Here is a 23162-nt window from a genome sequence, read left to right on the forward strand (position 1 = left end):
GGCCGACAGTGCTAAATACCAGTCATCCAGTTAAACAGGAATGCTTCCCAGGCACAGGGTCAGGTGACCAGAGCACAGCAATCACAACACAGTCCAGGTGCCCAGGGCCACAGCAGAAGAGGTAAGCCCAGGAAGTGACCGTACGGAAGGGTACGGGACTCAGAGGACCCCTGAGGCGCAGCTGGGGTGGAGATGCCGGGTGCCACCATGTTCCACCCTCCAATTCAAGTCTTGCTGAGCTCCGCAGGGCAGCGTGAAAGAGCAGCCCCACGGTGCTGGTTGTCCCGGTAAATCTCGTCCTCCATCTCAAAGCAGGGGCTGTGCCCTCAAGCCTGTCACCACTCGGACTCACATCGCATGTACACCCCCTTGTCTGACTTCCACCTCCTCCTCCCCAACAACAGAAACTAACACTTTGCCCTCTAGAATTTGGCAGAATGCCCACTCCCACTGCACCCATCTGTCTTGCCCAGTTCAGCTCTACAAGCCCATTCTCCCCACCTTACACTTCTAGCACCAAATTGGGGGCCAGGGATGTTAAGGTGTCCTTGACCCTCAAAATGCTGCCTCCAACAATGTCCTTCCCTAAAAGCCCCAGTGGAAGCCTGGAGCTACTAGGCTACTGTAGCTGTAAGATGTTCCCCGCCCACCCCCCCACCCCCCAGCCCATTGCTGGCCCATCACAAATGGACACCCCTGCCATTGGTCACATTCCTAATAATCATACCAGACACGTGGGTGGCACTTCGAGTATCCGGGGGCTCAGTCCTTTGACTCCTCCAGTGGGCTTAACCATCCTTAGCTCAGCCAGTCACATCCCAGACCTCAGCTGAGCCCCCATGAGATCTCCCATCCAAGTACTAACCAGAACCAACCTGGCTTAGCTTCTGGGATCAGACGAGATCGGGCGTGTTCAGGGTGGTATGGCCATAGACCCATGAGATCTCAATCCCAGGCAGCCCTATGACCCCAGGTGCCTAACCCTGCAACTGCACCACAAGCACGCACGCCAGCCCCCATCACTCTCCTTCCTTTCTGCTCATGTCCCCAGTGCCTCTTCACCGACCTCTTTTGCCCCCACTATCCCATCGTATTCACCTGGCAAAAGCCATCCCCTGTTACGTTCTTAACCAGACTTGGCCCACACTACTCCGCTGGATGGGGCTGGAGAAAACACACAACCCTGTTGGCTGGTCCCAGTGGATGACCACTGGCCTCGAATGAGCTGGCACTGCCCCAGCAAACCTACGCATTGTCTCTGCCGACTCCGGAACTGGGCAGCGTCTCTCTCAGCCCCTTCTCCAAGCTCCGAAACCTCTGCTTCCTCTCCCACCTTCCCTCCCGTCCACTGATCGCCACACTATCTCAGTGAGGAAACTGAAAAGGACATCCAAGTGCTTCCACCACCCCATGTCACAACCTGCCCTCTCCCAGCCTGCTCCACTCTGCTCCCAAACCCAGCGTCTTACCTGGACAACACCACCACCCCATCATCAGCTTTCTCCTCCCCTCGGAATCCCTCCCACGAGCACCCTGACACTGTTGGCCCTCACAAATAAACATTTCCACGTCTCCTTCTCCAGGTCCTTTCTGTCCTCTATAGCAAAGCTGTGTCTCCTGCATTCCATTCTCTTACGGCCACTCCATCAGACTTCACCTCACTACACTACTAAAATGGCTTTGGGTCCAGACCTCCAAATTCATATTCAATATGAATATGACCTTCATATTCAATATGAAACTACCCAATTCCTAGTCTTTAGCCTTTTTAAAAAAAAAAAAAAAAGTTATTTATTAGAGAGGTAGAGTTGAAGACAGAGGGAGAGACAGAAGGATCTTTCATCTGCTGGTTCACTCTCCAAAGGGCCATGACGGCTGGAGCTGGGCCGATCCAAAGGCAGGAGCTAGGAGCTTCTTTTGGGTCTCCCACACAGGTGCAGAAGCCCATTCACTTGGGCCATCCTCCGCTGCTTTCCCAGGCCATAGCAGAGAGCTGGATCGGAAGTGGAGCAGCCGGGACTTGAACTGGCACCACATGGGATGCCTGGGCCACAGGCAGGGTCTTAACCTACTATGTCACAGTGCCCAGTCTTCAGCCTTTTTGACCAGTCTGCATCACCTGACATAGTCTGATTACTCCCTGCTTCAGTTTTTCATTTTTACAAGCTTTTTATTTAATATTTACATTTACCTGTATAAATAAAAACTGGAGGGAAGCCCATGAACTGTTTTGTTCCCCATTCTGCATGATCACCGTGTCACGTCTCCTCCTGTTTCCCCTACCACACAGGATGCTAATTTACTTTAGTCCTGTGGACCCTCTTCTCCATAATGGCTTCTTTTTGTCTTAAGCTGCAATCCAGGCAGAATGACGGGTGGGCTGCGGAGCTCCTTTACACCTCTGAAGTCCCCTACGTAAGGTTTCCTCACCATCCTCACACCTTACCGACTTGGCCTTCCTTTGGAAACTGTGTCATAACCACACGTGTGTCCCAGATGCACAGTTTAGGAAGATTACCTGGCAGTAGTAAACAGACTGGATTAGGAAAGGTAGCAGTCATATGAAGATATTTACAATAAACCAGGCAAGTTAGGATGGCGACAGTAACAACAGAAAAGAAACTGGCCCAGGAGTTCATGAAATGAGGCTGGCATTGTGGCGCAGTGGGTGAAGCTACCACTAGAGACGCCAGCACCCTATGTGGGAGCCAGCTGGAGTCCTGGCTGCTCCACTTCTGACCCAGCTCCCTGCTAATGGCCTGGGAAAGCAGCAGAGGATGGCCCAAGCACTCATGTCCCTGGATCTATGAGAGAGCCAGATGAAGCTCCAAGCTCCTGGCTTTGGTCTGGTCCAGTGGCCATTTGGGGAGTGAACCAGCAGATAGAAGATCTCTGTCTCTCCCTCTCTTACTCTGCCTTTAAAATAAAAAAATAAATACTTGCAAAAAAAAGTTCTGTGAAGACAAAATGGATAGGATTTGGTTGTAGAATTGGCTGTGGATAAAAAGAAGTTAAAGATACCCGAAGTGGGTTCAAATCGTGGTTTTAATTCCGACGTGCTAGTGGGCCACTACTTACCCACCTTTGTGATCTGTAACTGACATAAGCCTAAGTTGCCATCTCTGCAAACAGGGAGAATACCCCCTACTCCAGTGCGGCTTCTGTGAAGATTCAGCTCAACTCTAAGTGCCACGTCTGGTACAGACACACGGCGTCGGGCTTAGGGGCACAAGGGAAGGTTAGAAACAGGACTACAGCAAGGACTGTGGGTGAGTGTTCCATCTTCCCACCAAGAGAAAGGGGTGTTGGAGGACTTCACCAGCTTGACTGACAACGCCCCTCCCCAAGGTGGGGTGGGGGATCTGCTTCAGGGTAACCAGCCTCATAGAGCCTGGAATGAACTTGGGGCTACTGGCCCAAGAGAGCCGGGCCTCCTGCTTCCTGTTTTATCCCCCTTTAACCTAGAAGAGCTGGGTCTGTAGTGCAGACTGACTAACACACTCCGCTTCGGTGGTGCAGGAACAGGTCAAGACAGCCAGGCCACACCAGTCTCACCCGGCTGTGAGAAGGATGGCTGAGCCTGCCCCAAGGAGGGAGGAAGGCACTGTTCGGGTTTGCTTACCTCGAAGACAGAGCAGCCTGGGTTCCTGCCTTGAAGTCAAACGCCCCTGTGATTTGTACAGTGTGGCCAGTGGCTGTCCTCTGGGTAGGAGGCAGGAAGGGCAATGTGCAAAGGGCCTGGCAGTGCCGACCGGCGGCCAGTGCCACACGAGGCAGGCGCACCGTACAGCACACCCCCTGCTTCCTACACTGCGCGCTTCACTCGCCCCCTGACGCCCTCATCTCTTGGTTTTCCTCCTGCTTCATGGGCAACTTTTTAGACTCCTTTGCTGGTTTCTCCTCAATGCTCCAACCTGAAAATGTTAACCTCCTTGCATCTCACCTTGTGTCCCAAATATCTACTGTAACACAGTGACCAAAGTCATTTCAACACAAATCAAAAGATGTTCAAAGTCATTAAGAAAATGAAATTACTAAAATACCGTTTTCACCTACAAATGTGCAAAATCCAAACGTTTAATCAAACATCATTATTGTCAAAAGAGAAGCATGTATTTTCCTATCATTCCCATGAACGGCGATTTGGCAATATTTTACTCTTCGACTTAAGAACCCCATGTCTGGGGGTTCCAAGATGGCAGAACAGTGACAGGGCGGTCTGATTTCGGCTGGGTGCAATTAATATAAAAAAGTGGAGGAAGTGCACTCCCAGGGTGAAGCTGCAGGGGAAACAGAGCAGCAGAAATGGCCCGGACCTGCGTGGAAGGTGCAGACACACAGCAAGGAGTAATGAGACAGCAAAGGAGCCGGCAGCTTGGATCCGGAAAAAAGCACCCGCCCCGGCCACCAGGTGACATGGGACTGCACAGGCCCTGCCACTGCTGATACAGCTGGAGGGAGCGCTCAGTGAACTGCACGGAGCTCGAGGCCAGCCTGGATCCCTCAGGGCAGCGGGCGACTGCTCACCCAGGGCAGGGGCGGGGGGAAGCCATGTCTCTCTCTCTCTCTCTCTCTCTCTCTCTCTCTCTCTCTCTCTCTTTCCTTCTCCCTCCTACAACAGCGACCTGCAGCCAGCCGTGAGAGGGCTGGTGCCATGTTTGGACGTAAGCAGACAGAAGCTGCTGCAGCTCTTGTGTGTGTACCCAGAAGCCATTGGGGTCACCCTCCACCCCGTCAGCAGGGGCAACCACAAGAGTTCAACACCACGCCAGCTGCACCTGCCTGGCAATGGGTGGGGAGGGGGAGCCATCCCTAGGGAAGGGAAGAGCCACCTGTGGGACTCTCGGATGCACCCAGTACAACTGTGAAGCGAGCGGTGCTGCGGCTGGTGGGCACTGTGCACGCCTGTTATTGACAGATCTTACCAGAGAGGAGAACCCACGTTCCCCGTGGACTCTGAATCTGGTCAGGAGGACCAGACTTGATCCAGCGGGCTGGAACACACAGGGACAGTGACTGAACACCTCAGTCTCCCTGCGGACAGGACGGGCTAGCAGGGTGGAGTGGCCCCACCTGCACTCCTTGACCTTAAGAGCCCTGAGAAGTGAGAATGAGAAAACACTGCGACTGCGTGAGAGGAGGCAGGGTGTAGCCGGGTTCTGGGCAGTCACGAGGGCTGCTGCACACCCTCAGGGCTCCCTGTTGCCTAGGGCAGCTCACAGCAGCAGGAACCGTGCCCACAGAAAGGACTGCGCAGAGCACATGTGCGGTTCATACGGCAGTGCGGACGAGTGTTGAACACACTGGGTGCTAACACCCGGGCATTGCTCAGCTTGGAGAAGGGGTGGGCACACCAACAGAAGACACCATTCCTCTCCATCCAGTTAACCAGAGGAGAGCTACCAGGCCCAACTTGGGTGTTATCCTGGATACACACCCTGCAGCACTGACCAGAGCTCCCTGGCATCACCCACTACACACCTCTTGGTATTCACAGACATTCCACAAAGCACAGAGGCACAGCTCAAAGATGAAAGCCATGGCAGTGTGGGGGGGGGACCCAAAAACCAATATTCTACAAATGCCTAAAATTGTATGAAAAAATTAAAGAAACAAGAATAAAGAAGACACTATGATCCCCTGAAAGGTACAACATTTCAATATTAGAATATAAACATGAAGAGATTGAGGAAATGCCAGAAATGGAATTCAAAAATCTAATCATAAGGACTACTCAAAAGCAATCAGAAGCAAATCCACAAAGAAAACCATAAATGACATGAATGAAAATTTTTCCCATGAAATTAAAATTTGAGAGAAATCAAAATGAAATATTAGAAATGAAGAATTCAATAGATCAAATAAAAAATGCAGTGGAAAGCCTTAACAACAGAGTAGGTGAGGCAGAAGAAGGAATATCCGAGCTAAAAGACAAATCTCCAGAAATTTTAGATAAAAAAAAGAAGAAATTAGAAAACTTAAAAACAGTATTGGAGATCTATGGGATACTATCAAATGACCCAACATACGAGTCTTAGGAGTGCCTGAAGGTGTGGAAAGAGAGAAGGCACTAGAAGGCCTATTTAGTGAAATAATTACAGAAAAGTTCCCTAATTAGGAAAAAGAAAAGAATGTCCAAGTACAGAAAGCACACAGAACTCCTAACAGACATGACCAGAAAAGATCTTCACCACAACACACTGTAGTCAAACTTTCCACAGTAAAGTATAAAGAAAAGATCCTAAAATGTTCACAAGAGAAATACCACATCACTTTCAGAGGATCTTCAATTAGACTCATAGATGACTTCTCATCACAAACCCTACTGGCTAGGAGAGAATGGCAAGATATAGCCCAAGTCTTCAGAGAAAAAAAACCTGTCAATCCAGAATACTGTACCCAGCAAAGCTCTCATTTATGAATGAAAGTGAAATAAAGACCTTCCATAACAAACAGAAATTGAAATTGTCACCACTGGTCCAGCCTTGCAAAAGATGCTAAAGGATGTACTACACACAGAAACACAAAAGGAAAGCCATCATCATGAAAGAAAGTGAAGACAGAAAAACTCCCAGTAAGACTACAAAAGAAATCCAAAGTAAATGATAGGAATATTCATGGAAAAATGGTAGGGTCAACTAGTTACTTATCAAGAGTCACCTTGAATATAAATGGCACAACTCTCCAGTTAAGCCTGGCCAAATGGATTAACAACAAAGACCCATCTATTTGCTGCCTACAAGAAACACACCTCACCAACAGATACATGTAGACTGAAAGTGAAAGGATAGAAAAAGATATTCCATGCTAATGGAAAGAAAAAAAAGGGCAAGTGTAGCCATCCTAATATCAGACAAAATAGACTTTAACACAAAAACTTAGAGAAGTACACTATGTAATGATTAAAGGATCATTCAACAGGAAGATGTGACTTGATAAATTTATATGGACCGAATGACCATCTGGCTAATAAACAAATGTTAATGGATCTAAAGGGAGTCAGAGATTCTAATACAATAGTAATGGGGACTTCAGCACCCCCACTTTCATCAATGCACAGATGAACTACATAGAAAATCAACAAACAACAGAGCTAATCGAAACTTTGGACCAATGGACCTAACATATATCTACAGAACTTTCACCTACAATTGCAGAAACACATTGTTCTCAGCAGTACATGGAGCTTTCTCTAGGGTAGGACATATACTTAGCCATAAAGCAAGTCTCAGTGAATTAAAAAAAATTTCAAAAATCATACCATGCACAATGGATTGAAGCTCGAAACCAACAACTTAATTCCTAAGCCAGAAAAAGATAGGACAAAGAACTACAGACCAATTTCCCTGATGAATATAGATGCAAAAATCTTCAACAAAATACTAGCCAATAGAAACCAACAACACATCAGAAAGATCATCCACCCAGACCAAGTGGGATTTATCCTTGGTATGCAGGGATGGCTCAAAAACCGAAAATCAATAAATGTGATACACCACATTAACAAACTGAAGAATAAAAACCATATGATTATCTCAATAGATGCAGAGAAAGCATTTGACAAAATTCAATACCCTTTTATGAGAAAACAAACAGAGTACAGAAGGAACATTCCTCAACACAATCAAGGCAATGTATAACAAACCCACAGCCAGCATCCTACTGAGTGAGGAAACATTGAAGGCATTCTCATTAAGATCCAGAACCAGACAAGGATGCCCACTCTCACCACTGATATTCAATATGGTCTTGGAAGTTTTAGCCAGAGCCATCAGGCAAGAAAAAGAAATCAAAGGAATACAAATAGGGAAGGAGGCAAACTATCCCTATTCACAGATGACATGATTCTATAGATAGGGAACCCAAAAGATTCCACTAAGAGACTATTGAAACTCATGAAAGTTTGGTAAAGCAGCAGGATATAAAATCAATACACAAAAATCAAAACCTTTGTATACACAGACATCACCAGGGCTAAGGAAGAACTTCTAAGATCAATCCCACTCACAATAGCTACAAAACATTTAAATACCTAGGAATAAATTTAACCAAGGATGTCAAAGATCTCTACAATGAAAATTACAAAATATTAAAGAAATAGAAGACATAAAAAAGTGTAAAAATCTTTCATGATCATGAATTGGAAGAATCAACATCATCAAAATGTCCATACTATCAAAAGCAATTTATAGATTCAACGTGATACCAATCAAAATACCAACAACATTCTTTTCAGATCTAGAAAAAATGATGCTAAAATTCATATGGAAACACAAGAGACCCTGAATAGCTAAAGCAATCTTAAACAATAAAAACAAAGCCGGAGGCATCACAATACCACACCTCAAGGCATACTATAGGGCAGTTATAATCAAAGCAGACTGGTATTAGCACAGAAACAGACATGTAGACCAATGGAGCAGAATAAAAACTCCAGAAATTAATTCACACATCTAAAATCAACTTATCTTTGACAAAGGAGCAAAAAACAACCCCTGGAGTCACAGTCTTCAGCAAACAGTGCTGGGAAAACTGGATCTCCGTGTGCAGAAGGATGAAACGAGACCCCTACCTTACACCTTACACAAAAATCCACTCAAAATGGATCAAAGACCTAAATCTATAATTTGATACCATCAAATTACTAGAGAACATTGGGGAAATCCTATAAGACATTGGCATAGGGAAAGACTTCTTGGAACAGATCCCAGAAGCACAGGCAATCAAAGCCAAAATTAATAAGTGGGATTACATCAAACAGAAGCTTCTGCACTGTAAAAGAACACTCAGCAAAGTGAAGACGCAACCAGCAGAATGGGAGAAAATATTTGCAAACTATGCAATTGACAAAGGGTTAACTTCCAGAATCTATAAAGAACTCAAGAAACTCAACAAAACAAACAACCTAGTCAAAAAATGGGCAAAGGATGTGAACAGATATTTTCAAGAAAGGAAATTCAAAAGGCTAATAGACACATGAAACAATGCTCAGTATCGCTAGCCATCAGAGAAATGCAAATCAAAACCACAATGAGATTTCACCTCACCCCTATTAGAAGGGCACTCAGAGAAATCAACAAACAACAAATGCTGGCAAGGATATGAGGAAAGGGGTACCTTAATCCAATGTTGGTGGGAATGTAAATTGGTTCAGCAACTGTGAAAGACAATATGGAAATACCTCAGGAAGCTGAATATAGACCTACCATATGACCCAACCATCCACTGCTGGGAATTTATCCAAAGGAAATGAAATCAGCATATGAAAGAGTGATCTGTATCCCCAGGTCCATTTCAGTTCAATTTACAATAGCTAAGATATGGAATCAACACAGATGTCTATCACCTGAAGACTGGATAAAGACATTATGGTATATATACACTATGGAATACTACACAGCAATTAAAAATGAAATCCTGTCATTTGTAACAAAATGAATGCAACTGGAAACCAAGGGGAGAGGGAGAGGGAGTGAGGGAGGGAGGGGGAGAGGGAGGGGGGAGAGGGAGACAGAGAGAGAGGTCTTCCATCTGTTGGTTCACTTTCCATATGGCTGCAACAGCTAGAGCGGGTCCAGGCCAAAGCCAGGAGCTTTTTCTGGAGTTTCTCATGTGGGTGGCAGGGGCCCAAGCACTCGGCCCATTCTCCACAGGGAGTTGGATCAGAAGTGCCACAGTCGGGACTCAAACTGGTACCCATACGGATGTCAGTGTTGCAAGCGGCAGCTTTACCTGCTATACCACGATGCCAGCTCCAAAGCCAAAGTTTAATTATCAACTCTGAGTGTTCACTTAACAATTCTTTCAACTTTTGGACAGAGAGAGGAATCTAGAGGATAGCCCAGAAAATAACTACAGCATTAATCTGTTTATGAGGGAAGGATGGAAACAGGTGAGACCTATCTCCACAGCCTGACTTTTTTAACTTCTAAAGACTGAACCTTGTGAATATTTATCTTGAGCAAGTAAGTAAAATACTAAAAATATTTAAAGTATCAACACCCCACATGTCCTTCGACAGATAAATGATGAAACCCGGTCTGGAGACCCACCCAAATGGTTGCATGTATGGGACCCTCAGTGCCTCTGTTGCTGAGTAGCACTCCATGGTGTGTATGTACCAGAGAATCACACTGACCAAAAAGTCCAATCCCAGGAGGCTGCACACTCTATCACTCCATGACACTCTTCAAATGACAGAATTACAGAAATGGGGAAGAGATTAGTGGTTACCAGGCGGGTTAGAAAGGGGTTTGGAAGACAGGAGAGTGGGTGGCTATGAAAGGGTAACATGAGGGCCTGTGCTGTGGCGCAGTGGGTTAACACCCTGGCCTGAAGTGCTGGCATCCCATATGGGCGCCGGTTCTAGTCCTGGCTCCTCTTCTGATCCAGCTCTCTGCTATGGCCTGGGAAAGCAGTAGGAGATGGCCCAGGTCCTTGGGACCCTGCACCCACATGGAGACCCGGAGGAAGCTCCTGGCTCCTGGCTTCGGACAACAGCCATCTGGGGAGTGAACCAGCGGATTGAAGACCTCTCTCTCTGCCTCTACCTCTCTCTGTAACTCTGTCTTTCAAATAAATAAAATAAATCTTTTTTTTTTTAAAGGAAAGGGTAACATGAGGGGCACTTGGATGATAGAAAGGTTACCATCCTGACTGTATCAGCGTCAACAGCCCAGTCATGTTTTCCAAGAGAGCAGCGATGCGCAGAACTTGGTAAAAGATCTATGACTTTTAAAGCCGCTCATCAACCTACAATAATCTGAAAAGTTCAACATAAAAAATAATACAAAAATCTAGGTTAAGATCAGCCAGTCAGTGCTGCTACCTAGCACATGATATGGACCTCTAAATGAGGAGCCAACCATGGAAAAGAACTGAGAGAGTTCCAGGCAGGATAACCACATAGAAAAGACTTAACCGAAGAGCAAAATCATCAAACTAGAAGAACAGGAATGAGGCCAGTGCTGCTGGAATACAGAAGAGAGGAGCAGAATGCCACAAATAAAAAGGATAAGCATGGAGCTGGGTAGATGGCACAGCAAGTTAAGCCACCACTTGGGACACTCGTATCCCTTTAATAGACTGCCAGGATCAAGCCCCATCTCCGCTTCCAATCCAGCTTCCTGCTAATGTACCTGGGAGGCAGACGATGGCCCAAGTACCTGGGTCCCTGACACCCACATCAGAGACCCAGATGGAGTTCCTGGCTCTTGGCTTCAGACTGGCCCAGCTCTGGCTGTCCCAGGCATTTGGGAATGAGCCAGCTGATGGAAGACAGATCTCAATCTCTGTCTCTTGTGTGCTCTGCCTTTCAAAAAAAAAAAAAAAAAAAAAGACAGGTATGGACCAGTCCATTCACGACTTCAGGGACCACAGTAAAGCACATGAATCTTGGTTTTAAGTGGTAAATTGGTAGAATACCATATTTATAACTAATTTTTGTTTTGTAAGCCTGAAGATAAGAATGCTATTTAGGGATACACATTTGGCCATTGGTGCAGTGTTAAAGACAATGGAGGGGCCAGTGCAGTGGCATAGAGGGTAAAGCTGCCGCCTTCAGTGCCAGCATCCCATATGGGCGCCGGTTTGAGTCCCAGCTGCTCTACTTACAATCCAACTCTCTGCTGTGGCCAGGGAAAGCAACAGAAAATGGCCAAAGTCCTTGGGCCCCTGCACCCACGTGGGAGACCTGGAAGAAGGTCCAGGCGCCTGGTTTTGGATCAGCCCAGCTTTGGCCATTGCAGCCATGTGGAGAGTGAACCAGCAGATGGAAGACTCTCTCTCTCTCTCTCTCTGCCTTTCAAATAAATAAATCCTAAAAAAAAAAAAAAAAAAAAAAAAAAAAAAAAAAAAAGGAATAAAGGATACCAGGATGCCCATATCTCACATCATAGTGCTTGGGTCAAGTTCTGTCTTTGCTTCTGGTTTCAGCTGCTTGTGTATCCTGGGAGGCTACAGATAATAGCTCAAGTAGTAGTTGGGTCTCTGCCACCTACCTGGGAGACCTGGATTGAGTTCCTGGCTCCCAGCTTCAGCTTGGCCCAGCCCCAGTGTTGCAGGCATTTGGGGAGTAAATCAGCAGTTGGGAGATACCTGTCTCTGTTTCTCTCTTTCACATAAATTAAAAGAACATTTTTTTAAGAATCCTATTTAGGGGTCAGTACTGTGGCGCAGTGGGTTGCCGGCCTCCATGCGTGCACTGGTTCGAGTCCCCACTGCTCCACTTCTGATCCTGTTCCCTGATAACGTGCCTGGGAAAGCTGCGGAAGATGGTCCAAAGTCCTCTGGCCCCAAAACACCCGTGTGGGAGATCCAGACAAAGCTCCTGGCTCCTGGTTTCAGCCTGGCCTAGCCCTGGCTGTTGTGGCCATTTGGGGAGTGAACCAGCAGATGGAAGATCTGTCTCTCTTTCCCCTCTCCTTCTGTAACTCTGCCTTTCAAATAAATAAATAAAATAAATAGTTTAAAAAATCTATTTAGCCAAAGAGACAATAAAAAAAAATAAGGAAATAGTGATCCCAAACAACATGAGCTCTTTAGTGACTTGAGATATGGAATCATTAAAATTCAACTTTGGTAACAAGCAAAAGGCAGAAAATCAAATGCCTGTCCTAACTGAGCTCAGTCCTATATTTCCTGGACTAACAACAAAAAACTATGGCTATGAATACAATTTAGTAGTTTTTAAATATTTAAACAACCCAAAGTCCATGCTATAATTCAGATTGTATTCTAAGTCATATTTGGTGTTCTGAACATCATACTTACCTCTTTTTTATCTTTGAACTTATCGATCTCCTTCTTCAAAAGCTCCACCCTTTGAAAGGACTCCAAGTTATTCACGCTGTATACAAGAACAAAGCCATCAGCAAACGAAAAATAATGCTTTGGCAGCTCCACGCCCTCCTGTAGGCCTCTGGTGTCATAAAGGTGTAACTGCTCCTTCACTCCCCGGTCCGTTTCCACAGAAGCCATATACACATCTTCCATCGTTTCACAGTCTTCCATCCCTGGGATGAAGAAGAAGATATTCTTTTTGGATAAGCCACTGTTAATGCCTTAGTATTTTACTGTTCTTTAGAAGTCAGTTTTCTAGGTTCCTTGTTTACCACATACAATAATATTTTTATTTTATTAAATTCTTCAAAATGAATATGTGTTAATAATAAATGGACAAAGTACATTCTAAAAATATTTCTTCTGCATAAAAATAATAGTAATAAAAATCTGGCAATTAGATTTATTATTTTAAAAATAACTATTATTGAGCTTAACACCTAAATTGGAAAATTAAAGGCCAATTTACAAAGTAAAGCACTTTTTTCTGCACCGTAGCCAAGGACAGGATCTGGGAGAAATTGGCTGTTGTCTCTATACCTCTATTCCCAGGACCTGTTTAAGCATCTGAAAAATGTACAAATCCAGTCTGGGGCTAAGCCCCAGGCCTTCAGTTCTCTATGGGGCTCTTCCAAGTGAATGTCCTGCAAGCACTTCAGACGGACTACACACGTCTTCCCTCCCCACACCTGCAGTGCCAGCATCCCAGATGGGCACCGGTTCGAGTCCCAGCTGCTCCATTTCCCATCCAGCTCTCTGCTGTGGCCTGGGAAAGCAGTGGACGATGCCCAAGTGCTTGTCCCCTGCACCCACATGGAGACCCAGAAGAAGTTTCTGGCTCCTGGCTTCAGATCAGCCCAGCTCTGGCCGTTGCAGCCATTTGGTGAGTGAACCAGCGGATGGAAGACCTCTCTCTCTCTGCCTCTACCTCTCTCTGTAACTCTGTCTTTCAAATAAATAAGTAAATCTTTTAAAAGAAAATGCATTTTACCATCATGTTGTTCCACTTCTGCAGGTTTTGTCTCCAACTATTCTAAGTTCCTTGAGTCAAAAAAACCATTCTGTGTACACAGCAAATACTAAATAATCCTTTGTTGATAAAGGAATTAAGTGCAGCAGACCAGCACTTTGAATTTTAATGAGGTATACGACAAGGTAGGTGTGCCATGGTCCCAGAAACCACCTTCATATGTAGAACATGCTAAACCAAAACCACAATTGTATTGTTGTAATTCCCTAAACAACCCAGACACTGTGGAGTGATAGGTTCCAGATGCCTTACACGAAATGTCCGTAAGTATTAGATTAAAAATAATCACGTAATAATATACAGATTGGATCAAGAAAAACCAAAAACTTCCTTTTGTCAGCATACATCTTTACATTAAGTAGCGTGTTCAGTGTTTAGTAAGGGAAGATTATTCTTAAATTTGATTATGTGTGAGTCTGTGTCATCTTGTCATTAAATTAAGCCTTGAGGAAATTCAAGGTTATTCTAATAAGACACAAACTTTCATGTTTTAATTCCGAAGGAATTTAAAAGCAAAAACTACTAAGACTTCCATTATGTCATGTTTTATCCACCAAAAACCAGTCTGGTTACCCAAGCCCTAACCCCTTCACTAAACTCAGACCCTTGGATATTTTGTTAGTCTACAGATCAACGGAAGTTACCCCTTTTCCTTCAATTCTCTAGACCTGCTCTCCCAGAGTGGGTATGATTCCACAGCAAAAGTGTGTCACGTTGGTGGCATTGTCCACAAACACACTGAGTGCTGGATTGCCCCCTACTCCCAAAACTTTGGCAGCCAGCCTTCACTGCCACAAAGAAGAATCTGAGGGATGTAGCCAATGGAAAAAGAAAAGTCCTAAATGCACTGACACCCCCGGTTCCCAAACGCCCCAGCCAAACCATCTCAGTGACTCTCAGAGTCAGAACACTATCCACGTGCTTAGAGCTTCCCGTCAGCTTTTTGGTCTCCATTCTTTATTGTGAGCAGATAACAAAAGTTCACCAGACCCCTGAGCAAACACAGCGGCTGAAAATCAGAAAGCAGTACGTGAGAGCAAGACAGGTGTTTGGCGTAGCGGTTAAGACACCTCTTGGGATGCCCACATCCTATATCAGACAGCCTGGTTCTGCATTCAATTCCAGCTTCCTCTCAGCCCTGGGAGGCAGCCAGCTGTCGCCCAAGTACTTGGGTCACTGAGCCCATAAGGGAGATCCAGGCTGAGTTCCAGAATCCCGGCTTCATTCTAACCCTACCCCAGCTGTTTCAGGCATTTGGGGAGTACACCAGTGGGTGGTAGATTTGCCCTCTCTGCTTTTCCAATAAATAAAAATATTAATTTTTTAAAAGAATACCTCAAAAGAAACAGGCTATACAAAAACCAAAACAACCATTATCTAGTATTATATCACAGAGACAAGACTGTACCTGTAGAACAAGAGCAGTATATTATATAAAAACACAACAGAAGAACTGGAAAATAAAAATTAGGAAACCTCTCAAAAAACAAAGCAAAAATATTGAGATGGAAGAGAAAGGGACCAATCCATGACATCCAGCATCCAAACACAGAGTCCCAGAAAAAGCAGACAGACAAGGTAGGCCATAAATTAAATAATCCAGAACTGAACAAGCATTTCCATATTGAAAGGGCCCAAAGACTGCCTAGTACAAAGGATGAAAAGAGACCAATTCTAGAACACCATGACTCTGAAATTCCAGAACACTGACGTCTTTGTCCATCTATATTGCTACAATAAAAATACCACAGCCCAGGTAACTGGTAAACAACAGAATCTGCTTCACAGTGCTGGAGACTGGAAAGTTCAAGATCGAGGAGGCAGGACTGGGTGTCTGCTGCGGCCCCAGTCTCCCGTTCCAAGATGGCGGCTTCCTGCTGCGCTCCCTGGAAGGGTCCAACATGTCCTCACATAGTGGAAGAGAGGGAAAGGTTAACCTCCTTAGAAGGAACAAATCCTGTTTGTGAGGACAAGCTCGAATGACTTCATTGCCTCCCAAAGGCCACACCTCTTAACACTACTGCATTGAGGAGTCATTTTAACATTGACTTTGAAGGGAACAACACCATCAATCAAACTGCAGCAACTGGGAACAAAGAGAACCAGCAACATTTCTACACAGTAAGCATCAAGAATCCTAATGCCTCCAAGATTGCTCAAAGCAGCACAAGAAGACAACAGAATCTGATAAAGCTGAAATACTTTGTAGACACCTCTGAAGTGGCAAATTCACTCTAGACTTTTCCCCCAGAATTTCTCACCTAATAGTTAAGGCCACATGATCCACAGTTTCACTTTCCAAGGCTTCAGCTACCCATGGCCATCACAGTCTGAAAATGCTACGTAGAAAATTTCAGAAATAAATAATTCGTAAGTTTTAAATAGCTTTTATTACAGTAAGTTGTTACATTCTATATTTCTATAATATTATTGTTCATCCCCTTACTATACCTAGTTTACAAGTTAAATTTTATCAGAGGCATGTACATATAAGAAAAAAACTGTACATACAGAGTTTGGTACTATCCATGTTTTCCAACATTCAGTGGAAGTCTTGGAACATACTCACTATTTCAGGGAAGAATCCTCTACAAGTCTGTTTGTAGCAGCATTATTTCTAAAGCCCTCGAACGGAAGCAACCCAAGCATTCATCAGGATAGGAGAGAGAACCTCCGGTATTGTCATCCAATACCATACTATTTAGCAATGAAAGTTAGCAAACCACAGCTACTCAATGAAATGGATGAATAAAACAAATGTGTTCGTGAAAGGAGCCAGACACTGGAGAATGATCCTTTTCATATAGTCTGTAACAGGCAAAAATATACAATACCATTTAATGAAAAAAGACATAGGTGGCAACACTATAAAGAATAGAAGGAACAGTCTGGGGCTGGCACTGTGGTGTGGTAGTTTGGGCCTCCGCATGCAGCACCGGAATCCCATGCGGGCACTGGTTTCGTGCCCCAGTGCTCTGCTTCTGATCCAGCTACCTGCTGATGGCCTGGGAAAACAATGGAAAATGGCCCAGGTGTTTGGGCCTGTGCACCCACATGGGAGACCGGGAGGAAGCTGCTGGCTCAAGGCTTCAGATCAGCCCAGCTCCAGCCGTTGCAGCCATTTGGGGAATGAACCAGTGGATGGAAGACCTCTCTGTGTGTCCCTCCCTCTGTAATTGCCTCTCAAGTAAATAAATAAATCTTTAAAAAAATAAAGAAAGAAAAGAAAAGAGAAAGGAACAGTAAACCAAAAGTCAAGGGGAGGACCAGGTTGACATGAGGAGCCAAATAAATGCTGGTTTGGTTTATAATTATTTGTTAAATCATACATGAATTTTACATACTCTTCCATATATGAATAATACATTTTATAATTTTTAAAAGGAGGAAAAGATGACAATGGAGCAATGTTATCAAAATTTTTCTGAAAGAATGCTCCAGAACCTGAAACTTTTTGAGTATCATGTCAGTGCTCAAGAAAGTTTCAGATTTTAAAGTACTTTACATTTCAGACTTTCAGATTAGGGATGATCAACCAGTAGAATCTATTCAAATATTCCAAAATCCAAAAAACTCAAATCTTTGACACACTGGTCCCAAGAACTTGAAAAAGGATACTTTAACAGAATTTTCAACCTATTGTTCCAGGCTCATCAAAATTATAATTCAAGTGAATGTAAAATAAAGACATTCATAAACATGTGAAGTCTCAAAGAAATGTATCACCTCTTTTTTTTTTTTTTTTAGGAAACATGTTACCTGGGGTCTTCAAAAGGTTCATGGAAATATGTATTATGAAAAAACTATGGATTGTGGGCCAGCGCTGCCCTGCGCCTTCAGGGCGCATGGCCATGCTTCTCGGCCTACATGCTCCTCCATGTGGCTGGCTCCTGGTACACAGTATGAACTCAGATTTCACTCCCTGTTTTAGATAGGACCCTCACTCTCCTATGTATTTCTCCCACTGAATAAAAAGCTTAAAAACTTAGAAAAAAAAGAAAAACTATGTATGGATTTCAAAAATTATATACACCAAAATAAATTTTTTAAAAAGATTTATGTATTTATCTATTATTTATTTGAAAAGCAGAGTTACAAAGAGAGAGGGGGTAAAGGCAGAGAAAAAGAGAGAGAGATGAGAGAGAGAGAGAGAGAGAGAGAGAGAGGTCGTTTTTTTTTTTTTTTTTTTTTTTTTGACAGGCAGAGTGGACAGTGAGAGAGAGAGACAGAGAGAAAGGTCTCCCTTTACCATTGGTTCACCCTCCAATGGCCGCAGTGGCTGGCACGCTGCAGCCAGCGCACCGCACCGATCCGAAGACAGGAGCCAGGTGCTTCTCCTGGTGTCCCATGGGGTGCAGGGCCCAAGGACTTGGGTCATCCTCCACTGCACTCCCGGGCAACAGCAGAGAGCTGGACTGGAAGAGGGGCAACCGGGACAGAATCTGGTGCCCCAACCAAGACTAGAACCCAGTGTGCCGGCGCTGCAGGCGGAAGATTAGCCTACTGAGCCGCGGTGCCAGCGGTCGGTTGGTCTTCCATTTGCCAGTTCACTCCCCAAATGGTCTCAACAGCCAGAACTAAGCTAAGCAGAAACCAAGAGCCAGGAGCTTCTTCCAGGTCTCCCATGCAGATACAGGGGCCCAAGGACTTGGGCCATCTTCTACTGCTTTCCCAGGCCATAGCAGAGAGATGGACTGGAAGTGGAGCAGCCGGGACTTGAACCGGCACCCATAAAGAATCAGTCAGGAAAGTGAAAAGGCAACCGACAGAATGGGAGAAATTATTTGCAAACTATGCAACTGATAAAGGATTAATAACCAGAATCTACAAAGAGGTCAAGATACTCCACAACAACAAAACAACCAACCCACTTAAGAGATGGGCCAAAGGCTTAGAGATTTTTCAAAAGAGGAAATCCAAAAGGCCAATAGACAAATGAAAAAATGTTCAGGATCACTAGCTATCAGGGAAATGCAAATCAAAACCAAAATGAGGTTTCACCTCACTCCGGTTAGAATGAATGGCTTTCATACAGAAATCAACAAACAACAGATGCTGGCGAGGATGTGAGGAAAAAGGCACACTAAATCCACCGTTGGTGGGAATGCAAACTGGTAAAGCTGCTATGGAAGACAGGTTGGAGAGACCTCAGAAATCTGAATATAACCCTACCATACAACCCAGCCATCTCCTCGGAATGTACCCAAGGGAAAAGACATCAGCAAATAAAAGAGTTATCTGCACCTCCATGTTTACTGTAGCTCAATTCACAATAGCTAAGACCTGGAATCAACCTAAATGCCTGTCAACGGAAGACTGGATAAAGAAACTATGGGATATGTACTACATGGAATACTACACAGCAGTTAAAAAATCCGGTCATTTGCAACAAAATGGAGGAATCTGGAAATCATTCTTAGTGAAATAAGCCAGTCCCAAAGGGACAAATACTGTATGTTCTCCCTGATCTGTAGCAACTAACAGAGCACCTAAAAGGAAACCTGAAGAAGTGAAACTGACACTATGAGAAGTAATGACTTGAACAGCCCTTGTCTTGACTGTAGAGTAACAGTTTATTATTTTAGTATTTTCTTTTTCTACTTAATGTCATTGGTTGATATTAGAACTTATACTAGGTATAAATCCAATTTAGGTATATAAATCCAATTGAAAATAGATTCCAGTAACAAATAAGAGTGAGAATAAAGAGAGGGAGGAGCTGTACAGTTCAGCACACATTCCCATGGACTTACCCCTAAAGGTAAAGCTAAAAACTTAGGACTCCAAAGCCCATTTAGCTGGGTGGTACTAATGCCATCTTATGTGTTAAAGTGATCATGTTAAGTGTGTAATTGATCATATAGATAGGATTAAGTGTCAAAGAGATCACATAAATAAGATCAAGTGTCTGCTAATAACAATAGATAGAATTAAAAAGGAGAGAATGATCCAACATGAGAAGCAGGCCACACAGCAGACTCATAGAGAATGATAAACACCCTAAATAGAACTCTGACCTCAGAATCAGCTCTTAAGGCATTTGGATCTGGCTGAAAACACCATGAGAGCATTTCAGGCATGGAAAGCCAAGACTTTGTTGCAAAAAATGACCTACATGAAGGATCTCTGTGTGTGAGATCCCAGTGGAAAGAAGGGGCCATCAAGAAGGAGGTACTTTTCTCTGAAGGGAGGAGAGAACTTCCACTTTGCTTATGGCCCTGTCTAAATACTGACAGTTTGTGGACTCAAAAGGCTTCCATAGCCTAGGCAGCTCATGTCAAGAGCCTCTGGTGATCACTGATGTCATAAATAAGAGTGTCAATTGTTAAACCAACAATAGGAGTCACTGTGCACTTATTCCTTAATGAATTGTACTATGAGAATTAACAGTAAAACTTGTTTTCAAACAGTACTTTATACTTGTGTGTCTGTATGCGTACAAACTGTAGAAATCTTTGCTTAGTATAGAGTTGGTCTTCTGTATATAAAGTAAAAACAAATCTTAATAAAGAATGGGATGGGAGAGGGAGCAGGAGGTGGGAAGGGAAGGGGGTGGGTAGGCAGGTATGGGGGGAAGAATCGCTATATTTTAAGCTATACCTATGAAATTTGTATTCATTAAATAAAAGCTTAAAAAATCAAGCTGCAGAAGGAAAAAAAATAAAAAGCAAAAGATCACAAAAACACCATGCTACTCAGTTGACGATATGCACATAACCCTACAGCTCTCAAAATATGGGCTATAGACCCTGTTAAGTCTCCTTTCAGGGATCCACAGGGGCAAAACTAATTTCATAATAATTACTAAGATGTCTTTTCCACTGTGTGTTGACATTTGCACTGAAGGTGCGAAAGTACTGTGGTGAGACTGCTGACAGCTTTGTACAAATCAATGCAATGGCACCAAGTATATTAGCAGTCATTACGTTCTTCATCATCATGTTCTTCCAAGTTTCATTTAAGAATATCCTTGATAGGGGCTGGCGCTCTGGCGCAGCAGGTTAAAGCCCTGACCTGAAGCCCTGGCATCCCATATGAGCGCCAGTTCTAGTCCTGGCTGCTGCACTTCTGATCCAGCTCTCTGCTATGGCCTGGGAAAGCAGTAGAAGATGGCCCAAGTCCTTGGGGCCCCTGCACCCATGTGGGAGACCTGAAAGAATCTCCTGGCTCCTGGCTTCAGATTGGCGCAGCTCCGGCCGTTGTGGCCATCTAGGGAGTGAACCAGCAGATGGAAGACCTCTCTCTCTGTCTCTACCTCTCTCTGTAACTCTGTCTTTCAAATAAATAAAATAAATCTTTAAAAAAAAAAAGAATATCCTTGATAAAGCAGTATAAATTCTAAATGTACCAAATTTCATCTCTGAGTATACATCTTTGTAATATTCTGTTGGATTAAATGGGAAGTATGCACAAAGCATTTCTGCATACAAAAATTGTAATTATCTTTAACAAAATTTCTTGTGTTTGAGTTGGTGGCTGAACTAGCCATTGTGTCCAAGTTTGTTTATTTTAATTTATTTGAGAGGCAGAGAGAGACAAAGTGGGGGCCAGTAGAAGAGAGAGACAGAGACAAAGAGAGCACAGAGGGAAGGAGGACAGAGGGAGAGAGACAGAAATCTCCCACATGCTGGTTCACTCCCCAAATGCCCCCAAACAACTAGGGCTGAGCTATGCCAAACATACGAGCCAGGAACTCAATCTGGGTCTCCCACACGGGTGGCGGAGACCCAACTACTTGAGCCATCACCTGCTGCCTCCCAGGATACATAAACATTAGCAGGAAGTTGCAGTCAGGAGGGGAGTTGAGACTCAAACTCACACACTCTAATATGGCATGTGGGCATCCCAAACAGCATCTTAAACACAATGCCAAACACCCTGCCCCTCCTCCCTCCACTGCTACCATTTTTTAACGAATAAAAGAGGCAGGTGTTGTGGTATAATGGGTTAAGCCGCTGCTTGGGATGCCTGCATTCCATATCATTTTTCCTAGGATTTAGCCCATCTCCCCTACAGATCTACAGTTCGGCTAACCTGCACCCTGGGAGGCAGCAGATGATGACTCAGTACTTGGGTCCACGCCACACACGGGAGACTGGATGGAGTTCTTGGCTCCTGGCTTGGAGCTAGCACAGCACTGGCATACATTTGAGGGAGGGTAGCAGCAGCAGGAAGAACTCTCTGCCACTCTGCCTTTCATACAAATAAAAGTAACCTTAAAAAAAAATAGGATGCACAGCCTGCCAGTCACAGGCGCATGATCAGCCATCCTTGATTTCAAAGTCCCAGAGACCCTTGAGCCAGGCCTTGCTGCCTGAGGGTTTGAGGGTTAATATTTTCCCAAGTCCCTCAGCCCTATCCCACGTATCTCGGAGTGTTCCTTTGCTCATCAAAAGCCTTCCTCGGAATCCACTGAACTATTGGCATTCAATTTCAGACTCAGTTACATCACTGGCTACCCTGGTTCTTAGTCGGCTTGCACATACATATCATGGCAATTCTCAGGCTCCATAATCAGTTATTGCTACGTAAGGGATATACAATTGAAAGTATGCGGGGCTGGAGCTATGGCATGGTAGGTTATTCCTCTACCTGCAGAGACAGGATCACATATGGGCTCCAGTTTTGAGTCCTGGCTGCTATGCTTCCAGTCCAGCTCTCTGCTGATGGCCTTGGGAAAGCAGCGAAGGATGGCCCAAGTGCTTGGGCTCCTGCGTCCAAGTGGGAGACCCAGAGGAAGCGCCTGGCTCCTGGCTTCAGATCAGTCCAGCTCCAGCTGTTGCAGCAATTTGGGGAGTCAACCTCTCTGTAACTCTTTCTTTCAAATAAATACATCATTAATAAAAATAAAGTACAAGACAGAGAGGTGAGATTTTACTGTAACAGTGTACAAAACACTGATAGGATTTCAGTCCCACATGGCAATAACCTTTAAGCAACCATCATCCACTGTGCTTTAGTGAAATAGGAAAGAAAAAGATTCACAATGATCTGAACAGGCTCCTAACATACGCTTCATCCCTTTTGCAAGTACATGTTTGTGTGAAGCTGGATTCCCTTCATGTATTTCAACTAACACAGTGCATCACCACAGAGCGAGTGCAAAGCAAGCACACGCAGCAACGCAGCTGTCTTCTATGAAGGTGCACATTAGATGTTCAAAAATGCAAATAAATACCAGGCTTCCACTTTTTTATTTTAAAAATATAATTATTTTTCACAAAAGATGCTATTTTTAGCATGTAACAAGTTTATCATCCCTGCTTTTACATAAAATACGTAATTTTAAATT

General features: G+C 44.3%; 1 protein-coding gene across 9 annotated transcripts in view; it reads right to left on the reverse strand.

The window, feature by feature from the left end:
* NKIRAS1 (NFKB inhibitor interacting Ras like 1) overlaps positions 1–23162 on the reverse strand; it is a 44461-nt gene that overhangs the window by 3439 nt on the left and 17860 nt on the right. For 6 of the 9 annotated variants that reach the window (XM_008266059.5, XM_008266060.5, XM_070072861.2 and 3 more), the window contains one exon: positions 12772–13013. In XM_008266059.5, the coding sequence (XP_008264281.3) occupies positions 12772–13013 (242 nt within the window). Of the gene's footprint in view, positions 1–2458; positions 2519–12771; positions 13036–23162 lie in introns of those variants that run through there. The other 3 variants (XM_089332308.1, XM_089332307.1, XM_089332306.1) reach the window with 2 other exon arrangements.

Source organism: Oryctolagus cuniculus, chromosome 4 (assembly GCF_051225735.1).
Source record: "Oryctolagus cuniculus isolate XC-2025 breed Fujian yellow rabbit chromosome 4, ASM5122573v1, whole genome shotgun sequence".
Classification (NCBI taxonomy): domain Eukaryota; kingdom Metazoa; phylum Chordata; class Mammalia; order Lagomorpha; family Leporidae; genus Oryctolagus; species Oryctolagus cuniculus.